The sequence below is a fragment of the Phoenix dactylifera genome, chromosome 4, assembly GCF_009389715.1.
Source record: "Phoenix dactylifera cultivar Barhee BC4 chromosome 4, palm_55x_up_171113_PBpolish2nd_filt_p, whole genome shotgun sequence".
Taxonomy (NCBI): Eukaryota; Viridiplantae; Streptophyta; class Magnoliopsida; order Arecales; family Arecaceae; genus Phoenix; species Phoenix dactylifera.
In genome coordinates, this window is record NC_052395.1 from 29,689,206 (window position 1) to 29,701,878 (window position 12,673).

At 37.7% G+C, this 12,673-nt stretch overlaps 1 protein-coding gene across 1 annotated transcript; it reads left to right on the top strand.

The window, feature by feature from the left end:
* Window positions 1-938: 938 nt before the first annotated feature.
* LOC103707177 (glyoxysomal processing protease, glyoxysomal) lies at window positions 939-10,364 on the top strand. The gene is made up of 15 exons (XM_008791570.3): window positions 939-1,239; window positions 1,364-1,410; window positions 1,594-1,774; window positions 1,864-1,914; window positions 2,059-2,136; window positions 2,485-2,622; window positions 4,968-5,099; window positions 5,263-5,366; window positions 6,807-6,892; window positions 6,974-7,068; window positions 7,141-7,242; window positions 7,325-7,865; window positions 7,998-8,199; window positions 9,705-9,793; window positions 9,908-10,364. The coding sequence occupies exons 1-15, from the start codon at window positions 1,174-1,176 to the stop codon at window positions 10,138-10,140; spliced, it is 2,145 nt and encodes a 714-aa protein (XP_008789792.2). The 5' UTR covers window positions 939-1,173; the 3' UTR covers window positions 10,141-10,364.
* Window positions 10,365-12,673: the final 2,309 nt, after the last annotated feature.

The window sequence follows — 12,673 nt, forward strand, 5'->3', positions numbered from 1 at the left end:
TGAATTCTTAGGTGCTAAGATCCTAGAAAATAAAAAAAAATTTATAAGAGGAGAAAGGGACTCGAAAAGAGAAGGAAAACTTTATGGATGGGATAAATGGATCGATAAGTAAAAAAATAAATGGAGAGGCTGAACGAGGAAGAAAAAAGGTGCAAACGATTTTTCTCCATGGACGATATCCCTTGGTGCATGTATTTTTTTGTTTTCTTAAAGTTATGAGATTGACGGACTCTGTTAGTAGAAGAAGTCTTATTCTTATTTGACTTTTAGATCTTCTCAATATATAATATCATATGTGGCTGGATTTTTATTTTGCTGTGTTACCTCTATAATGAGATGTGACAATAATTCCAATTTACTACAATAAGAAAAGAGTATGTTTGTGGTGGAGAAAAGTACAAAAAAATGCTGCAATAAATATTAAAGTGATTTTACATAGTATAGAAACTCGTTACCTGCATAACTTATCATAGAATAATTTTTTATATTAATATTAATAAATATTAATAAATAATTTTTTGTATGTTTAGTTTATCATAGAATAGTGGCACATTTCAAAATAATTTATATTTAGTAGTGTTTCTATTTTTTTAAAATTTATATACAAATCTATTACATCTTTAATAAAAAAAATATATCTAATTTTATATTTAAAAACATATTTAAAACTTATTTTAATTTTTTACGTCTTATATCATTTTTTGTCTAAAATATAAAAAAACTTATTTCTATAACAAACTTACTTTTTCTTATTTTTTTTAAAAAAACCTCAGCTTAATAATTTCTTTTAAAAAATTTTGCTGTTCACCGTATTTTTTTTCCTCCCCTCCGCCAAAGCTGATGGAATTTTACATAATCTTCCCTTGTCTTGTCCTATAAAAGCCAGCCGACTCACTCAAACGATGGCCATCCCTTTATATAAGACTTAGGAACGAATGTATAATAAAGATTTTGTTAGGTACCTCCAAGTAAATTTTCTTTCTGAGGAGCCTCTATCGCCGTGGGGCTTTCCTCCCTGCCGAGCCTCTTCTTCCTCCTCTTCTTCTTCGTCCAATGCCTCCTTTCCTTCCAAAACGGCCCCAATAGATCCATCTACTCCATCTCTTCACCTGGTCTTCTTCAGTCCATCGAGTTCTTTAGTTCTTCGAACTGGAGGTGGAGAAGAAGAAGAAGATGGAGGTGCCTGAAATTGCCCGATTCGCCCGTGACTTCTCGGTCATGGTCAGGATCCAGGGCCCTGTGAGTTCCTCTCCTACCACCGTTTCTACCCTCTCCCTTCTTCTCAGTTTCGCTCTTTGATGACTTTGGAGCTGATACCTACCTTCTTTACCAAACCTCTCCATTTTCTCCGCGTTTCTTTCAGGATCCTAAACGCCTAAAGATACGGAGGCATGCGTTCCACCTTCATCAGTTAAGCAAGATCAACATTTTCGTTTTCTCTTTCTGTTTTTTGATAAAAAAATTCTTCTTCTTCTTCTTCTTTGCTTTTACGATGGAATTTTTCTATGATTTCTGTCAGCTTTTTTCACCCTTCAATCAACTGATCGATTTTTGAATAATAATGCAAAATTGTTGATTTCTAACAATTTTCAGGTCAGGAAAGACCATCCTCTCCGCCTCTGGTCTTCTGCTGCCGATGGGTTCACTGAATGACACTCCTCCGGTTTTCGATCATATCTGCAGCATCCATGGTTACTCTGGTGCTCTTGTTGTTACGGTCGCATCAGTTGTGGAGCCTTTCATGACTGCTCAATATAGAAATAACCCCTCCCAGGTTAATGCCGAGATCATGCTCAAATAACTTATTGTTGGGGGTTTTTTGGTTGCTTGTAATGGAAAAGTCTTGTGTCTGGACTTGTTCAGGAATTTGTCCCCCAGTTGATTCCCGGTGCTTCCATTGATGTTCTTGTAGAGGTATCTACTTAAAGAATTGATGGATCATTCACAAAAGCACACATGTCAGGTTTAAAGATATATGTATCTATGATATACTATAAGTATTTCTTGCATCTTGTATGCATTTCTTACTTATAAACTGTGTTTTATGCTTGACTGGAGGGTGAGAAGACAGGGACTAATGGGCTTGGCGAACATGAGACTTCTCATAGTTGGCTTCCATCTCATCTGCTGGCTTTGGTAGGCTCTCGCTATTTCTACCCACAATGCTTTTGCCTTTCTAATGTCTCTCATCTTTGTTGTGCATGACCAGACCATTACAATTAGTTCGCCACTTTACCTGTTGCATCACTTTGGATGAAATATATCTTTCTGAGCTGTTTCTTGATACTTATTACCTCTAACAGAATTTTGATGCCAAATTGCATAGTTAATTGCCACGTTCTTATCTGTTGGTTGATGCAAGTTTTATTTAAAGTTTTAGTGGAGGCTACTATTTCTTAGTTTTCCATACACCGGATCTAGACTAAATTCTGTGAAGGTTGCCACAGGGCTTTCCTAACTTAGATTGTTATCTATTTGTAATAGGTCGATGTTTCTGCATCTTCTGCTGCTCTCCTATCCTTGATTGGTGCTCATAATGGTTCATCTGAGCATTCTTCATGGGAATTGGGCTGGTCCTTGGCACCCTTGAAACATGAGACGGTAGGTGCTTTCCAAAAACAGGTTTTCTTCTTTTTTTATTACTGCAAGGCTTTCATTTTTGTATCTATTTTTTGCCTTTCAATATTGTAGTGCTTTTTGCCTGCAGTCATCATGTTAGTGTATCCATTTAATTGATTAGTGCAAAGTTGCCAAGTTGGAGCAAACAAAAATTTAATTTTAAAAAGAAAGGAAGGGATGGCCTGCAATGGCCTGGGCAGAAGTGTAAGGGATCAGAAAACCTTTCCTAAATGAAGGACATGCCAATAAATAGGAATTTTGGTAAAGATAAATGCAGAATCATGATAAAGTATTGCTTCTTATTTCTAATCATGTATTTATCATTTTAGAATTCTTTTACTTATTTTATGTACTTTATCTGTGGAGGCTCCTATAAGGAGAGATACTTGAGTTTATGTTGAAGATTTTAAGAAAAGGAAGATCTAAATTAACATGAATAGAGGTTGTGATGGAGGATATGGAAAAACTTGGAATAACATCAGAAGTGGTCCTGGATAGGAATACTTGGCGAATGAGGATCCATAAAGCCAACCCCAAATAGTCAGAAAAAAGCTAGATGGTTATGATTATGTAGAAAGAAAATAAGATCATATGTATGGATATTTTCCATTAGGTTGACTTCTTCACATAATTGGAAAGGATCTCATCATCTATAGTTCTGAAACCTTTGACAATTGAGACTGGTTCTCAAGAAAAGATACATAGAATCAACAAAAGGAAAAGATATATGACTAGATAAAATCTATGGTGACCAAGTGCCGCTCGAGTAAAACTAAAATACAGCAAACCAATAAAGACAATATAAATGATGCATTCTTACTGCAACCTGGAGTTGCTCAGGACCAGCCTAAGCACAAGGTCCTAGCAAGCCTGGAAAACCGGGCTGAAATGAGCCTTGAGTGGCAGTGTGTCTCCTATTTCAGGTTTAAGTTGGCAATTTATGCAGATTAGAAATCTGGATTTGAGCAGGAATATCAAAATATGGCAGATCAAATCAGTGATACTTTTGTCTGTTATTCCTTTCCTTTTATTTTGGAAATTTAAGTTGATTTGGAGATGCATTCTAGGGCTCGTTTGGTTCGCGGGAAAAGAAGGGGGGAAAGTGTGGTCAACGGGAAAGTAATGAGATGCCTCTTGTTTGGTTGGAGTTTTCAAAGGAGAGAGAAGGGAAAGTTGTATTCCCATGGGAATGTGATTCCCACATTTCATGGGAAAGTCTTTCCCATGAGAAACATGGGAAAGTTACTTTCCCATGAGGCGGGAATCACTCCATTTTTACTTTTTCCCAAAAAGTCCCTTCAGCATTAAAGAAGCATTAAAGAGGCATTAAAAACCTAAATTTTATTAAGGGCATAATAGGAATTATGTATAACTTTCCTAGGAAAGTGGATGACCAACCAAACATAAGCACCTTGGAAATTTGTCACTTTTCCATGGTCAACCAAACATGCCAAAAGTACTTTCCTAGGCATCCTCTTCCTAGGAATTTGTTTCCCAGGAATCATATTCCTAGGAAGGAAAATGCTTCCCGCGAACCAAACGAGCCCCTAGTTTATTCTTAGTTCCGTATGCAACAGTCATTGTGGAACAGATTGATAAGATATTGGTGTTTGGCTGGCTGTCTACACTGGCTACACCTATTAATGAATTAGAAGACTGGCTGCAAGGGGATACCTTTTTTCCCTTTTTCCGTTTATTTTCCTTTTTGGAGTTTTGGATGAGAGGAAAGGAATGCAAGACTACAGCCCTCTTCTTCTCCTTTTCTAAGTCTCTTCCTTTTCCTTCTTCCTTCTCTTCCCTCTCTTCTTTTGTTTTTTTGCCGGCGGCAGATGTCAACAGTTTCAACAAACAGATATGTATGGGTCTGAGTAGGAAAATCATCTATAGATCTCAACAAGCAGCATCCATCAATTTAGGGTGTATATTCTGATGCAATCAATACACTGTGTTAAGATTATTTTGTGATTCATTATTGGAATACTAAACTGACTTGAAGATCGCTATTTTCCTAGGGGGTTGGTTAGGAAGAAAAGCTGCAATACCACGTTATTGTTCTTCAGCATTCTAGAAGAAAAACCTTTTTCAGCGTCTCTCTACTGACAATCCCTTCCTTACTACACTTATTTATTCAATTTGGCTTCTTTGATATATTGCTTTGGTTTATATCATATGTTCACTTTTATCTTTTTCATGTGTCCTATTTGTTTTCTACAATGCAAATTACGGCAAAGAAATTGATATATATTGAGTATTTTTCTAGCTTTCTACTAGTACTTTTCTTTTGATGTAACAAAATTATTAAAAGAAACTGTGTTGTTGGAAGTTACTAGTACATTGATATTTGCCAGGTTGGGAATGATATCAGGTCTTCGCTTGACATTTACGGGAATCAGTCATCTGATGAATCAAGCAATCTCTCCAAAATGGCGAAGTCTGCCACAAGAATAGCTATTCTTGGAGTTCCTGATTTGGATCTTGAGGTATATATATATTTTCAGTTCTCAACAGCTCACCAACTTATTACTTTCCGTAATCAAGGAAGAGCCACAAAATTTGGATGCTTTTCTATTTTTCACTGTTTCAGGTTACAGTTTGTTTAGCTACATGCTCATGAGCATGAAATTATTCGTTATGGTTTCTCAGAAACTGATTCACATAAATACATCACCACCTCAAGAGAGAGGAAATCTTCTTTTAGTGATGGGTTCACCTTTTGGGGTCTTGTCACCATTGCATTTTTTTAACAGGTATGGTCATATAGAACTTTTTTGTTCCATCATTTGTATTTGTCATTCTACTTTTGTGGGTTACTATGTTCCATCCATCACTTTTCCATTGTGAAAATCATACTTCAGATGCTTTTTTTGTCCTATATATAATCTTGTAAGTTATGTGATAGTCTAATTGATACAACAGAAAAAGAAATGAAAAGATAATGTAGAATCATTTCATATGATACTTTATATGCTAAGGTAACAAGCATCAACATGCATAGGATAGAGAATATATGTATGGACTGGAGGGGACTTTCAGAGAAGACAGTTATTCGACCAAGTTAGACCACAAAAGCAAAAGAATGCTCTGATGCAATGTCATTAAACTGATTGGCTCTCTTAATTTCTGCTCATATGTTCACAGAGTTCTGATTGACTACTTACTTTCTGCAGCCAAACTTTGACTTTATCTTGTACAACAGAATTAATTTAAGGACTCAGACCAGGCTAAAGCCTGAAGAATTCCTGATATAAGCAGAGTTGGAACAGGAGTGAGAGAAAAGAGATATTTTCAGTTTGACTGAAAAAATAGAACACACCAACTTGAAAGGCTGAAAACTGGTGATTGAATTATTTTCTTCTGATGCTCTCAAAAATAACTTTCCTTGGATAGTGACTTCATTTCTGCTTGCTATAGATGCCTGTCATGAAGTATCAAGCAAGGGTTGAAGTACTGGTGCAGATACCTGCACTGGTACCTTACCAATACATTTCGTACCATCCTAACACATGGCATGCCTCTGATGCCAGCACTGTAAACATGACGTGATGTACCATGCCTCTGGTGCCAGCATAGTGCTGGTACTTTATTGGTATGGCCTTGTGCTGACCAATGTGCATTGAACACAGATATCGGCATCTAACAACCATAAGGTGAAGTGGTCAACAATGCATCTATTGCACTCCTCCACGAGTTTCATACTAAAAATCATGTCACTCTAGCTCAAATTTCTTCGGTTGTATAATGATGGTCCATTTGTTCTCTATAAATATCAGCATATGTCTCTCACCCCCTTCCCATTTGTGGCAAGTCTGTATAAGGAATAATAATCAAAATCCTGACTGACCAGACACACTTGGTGTTAAATTGCCAAATTGTTCCAAAAAATACAAATTTTCCTACACATTGTGTTATTAGATATAGTGATCATGACGATTTAAATGCTTTCCTGCAGAAGATTCCTTATAAACAAGTTTTCACATGGTAATAGTTCCAAACAGTTCTCCCTATTAGTTTAATACAAATGAATATGCTTATTTTATTTCTACTTTGTGTCATTGTGAAGTCACCATTTGCAATACCTTTTAGGATGGCTGAGGACTTTGTGAGTTGTACTGCTTATTCCAGGTCTATTGCATCGTTGCAGATTGTTTTTTCTAGTTGATTATTTGACCCTTCTCTTTTTCATCCAGCACATTCTATGGAGCTGTAGCAAATTGTTGCCCGTCACATTCTCATCAAAGCTCACTACTGATGGCTGATGTTCATTGTCTTCCTGGTACAGGAAATAGAATACTGTTCTATGCTGTCTTAGCGTTCATGCTATATTAACATTCAAGTTTGATAATTAATGACCCAGGAATGGAAGGTGGGCCTGTTTTTGACAAGCATGCTTGTCTCACTGGTATCTTAACAACGCCACTAAGACAAAAAGATGGCAGAGCTGAGATACAGGTAAGTTTTACATCCTTTAATTTTCCTTTTGCATTTAGAGTATGGTACGTACTATCCGTCCTTTGAATACAGCTGGTGATTACTTGGGATGCAATAGCAACTGCATGGGTTAATCAGGTGCAGAAGGAACCTAAGAGAGCCCAGAAAGAACAAACTGACAGACAAATTGATAGTGTAAGGAGAAAAATTGATGCTGAGTTGCAATAACTCAAGTTCTGTAAGATGTTTACATCCTGATTTTTCTTTCTTCTTGCAGTCTCCATTCAAAAAGGCTCTCTCTTCAATTGTTCTTGTTACAGTAGGTAGTGGAGCTTGGGCTTCAGGGATTGTACTCAATAAACATGGCCTTATTCTCACAAATGCGCACATTGTGGAACCATGGAGATTTGGAAGAACATCTTTACTGGGTCTACCAGACAAAAATACCATATTATCTGTTCGACATGATATACCTGTTTCTTCGCAAGAAGGAAACGCTGGTGAACAGGAGAGCCAGATCTTGTTTCCATCACTGCTGGGAGGTTCCAGTTCTTTTGGGGTTAGGGAGCATGGTGCGTCACTGTTGAATTTTAGTCACAACAGATATGGAAGCATATCAGTTCGCTTGGATCACATGGAGTGTCCAATATGGTGTAGTGCTAGAGTGGCTTATGTTTCAAAGGGGCCACTTGACATCGCACTGCTTCAACTTGAATCTGTTCCAAATCAACTCCATGCAATCAATCCCGAATTCAGATGCCCGCCTTCAGGTCTATCTGTCCACGTTATTGGACACGGTCTTCTTGGGCCTCGATCCGGTAAGAAGCATCAGAATACCTTTATCTCTGAAATGCATATATTTGGATGTCTGAGCATGTCTTTATTCTTGTGCTGCTTCATTGAACTTCATCTTCTTTCCATTTGTCTTATTAGTTTTCTCCTTAACACAGATGTCTGCCCATCTGTTTCCTCTGGAGTTGTAGCAAATGTCGTCAAGATGCCAGGACCCCTGCACCTCCATGGGTCTAAAAAAATGGAGGCTGAGATAAAAAATATCCCAGTCATGCTCCAAACAACAGCTGCTGTTCATCCAGGAGCAAGTGGTGGTGCTGTAGTCAATTCTGATGGTCATATGATTGGTCTTGTCACAAGGTAATTCATTTTCCAGTGACATTGATTCGTACACATGCACAAGAGCACAAGGAGAGTAGGAACATTTAAATGATGAGAACATATAGCAATGGTGTTAAGTTGTTAATATAAATTATGACTGTTGAATAGTAATACTGATATGATTAACAATCACAAGGATATGCTATATTCTATGAGTGGTATGCTGGTCCTAGATGATGTAGAATGCTCATCAATTTTTCTTTGAGCACATAATGCTTTACAAGCTTCCCTTATCTAGTCTTGAAAACTCCATCAGGGATACCAATAGTTATGAATTATTAGCTCGGTTGATTGTGAGAGGTTATCAATCTATGTTTCATTAGTTATTTCCTTACCAATTTGAGTTAATAAGGCCTCTCCCTTATTCGGTTCTTTTGTAAGTTGAGCACAGCCCACTGCCTGATTTTTTAGGGATGACCTGCACTAAGTATTCTTATTTCAACCTGACCTGTAGTCTGTATTTTCCTTTTACAAAAAATTATAGCTATTCCACAAATATTTTTACAGCTGAGTTGGAACACAATTTCTTTCACAGAAAGCTGGGCTTCTGTAACATCATTAGTACTTCCTGATGACACTAATTAAGTGCTTTACTCATTTTTTTTCCTTTGGAGTCCAATATGGTAGTGCCAAGCCTACGACTTTTAAATTTGGTCATGTTCAATGCATCAATTTGTATGAGTTTCAAATTTTCAATACTTGTGAGTGCCACTTGTGAACTAACCCTTTGTCTTATGATCTATATGTCCACCAATGATTCAATAGCTCGGAGGAATTTTCCTCTGGGGTATAGCCTTGTTTCTGGTCTTCTCTATTTACCTTCATGGTGCATTCCTAGGGAGCTGTTATTGCATACCAAATACTGGAATTTGTGTGTTGATCCTAACTCCAGGGTCTAAACATAAAAAGCAAATAAGGTGAAGAATTCTTGTTTCCACTTTAGATGCTGCAGAAAATTGTTTGTTACAAGTCAATGATACGACTGTTGCCAGGCTTTTACATGGTAGCAAATTATGTAACCTATGTACTTGTTTTATACCTGGTATTGTAAATGTTTCCAATGCTCATGTTATCTACTTGTTGATTTTGTTACTTCGCAGTTCCTATTATAATTTCTGGTCTTTACCACCAAACCTATAGATTGATTAATTCTAAACTTGTTTCTTAATTAAACTTATGTCTTATGCTTGTTTCTTAATTAAACTTATGCCTTATGCTGTCAAGTAAATATTTTATTTTTACTTCACCTTCACAAGGAGGAGAGACAATCACGAGCTACAGAAGTTATTGTTGTAAGAGCATATTTCAGTTTATTCGGTGGAAACCATATGATGGATTATCCATATTTAAATGGAGATCTTCTTGATTGATAGGAGATAGCAGATGGCAACTGCCTCTTGCGGACTCGGCATTAGTATCAGCTCTAGTTATTAGTGTCATGGAATATCTATTGGGAATCATGCTAATTCTCTTCCTTCTTCCAGCAATGCAAGGCATGGTGGAGGGAACATCATACCGCATTTGAACTTCAGCATACCTTGTGCAGCTTTGGAACCTATCTTCAAGTTCTCAGGTGGCTTTTATACTTGCTCGGACTTTTTGTAGTTAAGGGTTTTGTATTCATTATGGCTCTGCACCTTAAAAAGTAACTATTCTCATTGATGTTTTCCTTTTGTATCCCTGACAGAGAAGCAGGATCTCTCATTATTACAAGTTCTAGACAAACCAAATGAACTGCTCTCATCCATCTGGGCATTGGTTCCCGCACAATCTCCAAAGTCGCATTTGCCATTAGAAAAGAGCAGCAGGGAAGGAAAAGGATCTCGTTTTTCCAAATTTCTTGCTGAGAAGCATGCAGAGTTTACCCCTCGAAGGGATGTAGAGGCGCTTAATAAAGATAAGCTCCATAGCAAGATATGATTAAGAAAAACAGTGTTGGGATTTAGAGAAAGAGGTGATATTTTTGTAACCTAAACCAAGGAATAAATGTTGCTTCAATAATAATGATTAACTATACCCTGATGTCATCGAGCCTAGAGTTATGGATTGGTTTAAATATATCTCTGTGGCTCTGTTTTTGAGGGTGGTGGTTAGGCATGAGATGGTTCTTCTTGTCTCAAGACATCTATGAGAAACAAATACAAGGACAAGATGAATTGCGTTTATGTTAGATTCATGTCTGCATTTCTAGATATAAGAACTTTTATTCCGGTTTTTTTTTTTTTTTTTTTTTTTTTTGCTAAGGCCGATGGATCATACCTGACGGAAATGGATACACCCAATAAAGTCAAAAAATAGGATACCTTGGAGCGCCAAGGGCAACTCCCCATCACCAGTCCACAAGGTGCCTCCGGAGTGACAAGCTACATACGCAGCCACCCCATCCGCAGCACCATTGCCTTCACGGTAAATATGCTTGGCCTGAAAGGTCCATCCATCCCTCGCCATAGCCCAAATGTCACGGAGCAAGGGATGGTCACTACTGCCACCCCTTGGACCCCTCCGGATCCAACTGATGACGGTGGCTGAATCACCCTCGAGGATGATGGACCTAGCCTGTAAGACGCACCGGGCATGGCGAAGGCCCGCCCAGGCTGGTCTCAGCTCCGCACTCAGAACCGAAGTGTCAAATAACTGACTGCCACCGGCAGCCACAACCCTGGCAGACGGGTCCCGAATAACAAAACCCGCGCCTCCCCTCGTGCCACCATCCAGGATAGATCCGTCAAAGTTGATCTTGAGGAAACTCGGGGGTGGAGGCTCCCAGGTGAAGAACACCGTACGAGATACTACTGAAGCAGAGTGGGAACCCCAGATGTCCCGAGCTATCAAGGTCTCTCCAACAGGGATGGTGTAACACAGCTCTGCCGCCTGCACGCGGGTACTTTCAACCACAAATCGCGGCGACATTTGTTGTTCGCCGAAAACTTTTATTCGGTTCTCCTTTCAATTTTTTTGGGGAGTATGATAAGGGGAAGGAGGGCATAATCATAAATTCTTGCGCTCTCTTACAAGCCAAAAGGAATTTGTATTGTATGGATGCATCATGGATAGCCTTTTCTTTGGGCTTCGTCTTATCGAGCAGCGTTAAGATGACACTCCCATGGAGAGAAGGTTGGAATGATAGCTTTGTTTCCGGACCGGTCTTTCAAATTGCTTTAGAAGGAGGAGCAGAAGCATAGGAGGTAGTGTAGGAACCAAGCCAAGATGCACTAAAATGGTGAAAATCATAGGACAAATACACTTCGTGGTTAGTTACCTGTTTCTCGACAATGGCAACTCAAACAAGCAGTAGATTCTTTCCCCTTCGTTTCCTTGTGAAGGGGTGTAGAAGAAGGAAGCAGCAAGGAATTGATGAAAAAGTCTTGGGCTATGTTTAAGGGGATGTATTTATTTGGGCTAATATCTCCTATTGTTTAAGAATTAGAAATAGGATTTTGGAGGACAGCAAGATATGAATGGTTATCCATCACAGCCTGAAAAAATGCATATATTTTTGAAGTACAAGGCCAGATAACATTTCTTGAACCATGAATACCATCACAGCCCTACAAGAATGCATATATATTTGAAGTTCAAGGCCATGTTAACATTTTTTGAAGGTTCCACACCATTTGTTGCATAATCTCTACCATATACAACAAAAAACCTTGATATGGTTGGGTGTCTGCATGCAAGGCCATGTCTTTCGTCTTTTCTAAGCTTGCTCTTCTTCTACGAGATACACCCCTCATATATTTTTACAAACAACTAAGAGAACGGTGGGTAGATTTAAAATGGAAAATATATTCTTAAAGCTACTCCAATTAAGCATGATTAGTAGCATAGTCACAATTTGGTGCTCTTAAATAATTTGAGATGAAATTAATTTGCAAACATTTGGCGAATTCAATAGAAATGATCACCAAAAGTTCTTAAAGAATCTAGACACCATAAACTTAAAAAAGAAAACTAAAGACTTAAGATATACATATATATATATATATATATATTTGTATGCTATATTCTAAGAAAATGAGTGTAGGAGATGTAAAAATGAATGTATGATAAACAATAAAAAGAACACCACCATCATTAACAATAACATATAACATTAAAATTTGGTAATTTATAAAGGTTAACGCTTTCAAATCAAGTTCAACAGTGAACTAGAAATTATAATGACACGACAACAAATAAATGACAAATTATCATTTGTAGACTATATTATTCGGTCTTCACATACTTTCTCCATTTAAGTTCGGACGTTCTCGTCAGGCTAAGAGTTCAAATCTAATCACAAATACTACGGTTGTGTTCTCTAATCCACGTAGGTTATGGGCGGAGTCTGTTCTGATGCTATTTGTAACAATCCATGACTTCACCAAAAATGGCTAGTTAGAAAGTATTATTTGGATTACTTGATTTTATATAAATATCCAAGATCGACTGATGTAGAACTAAACACATGCCC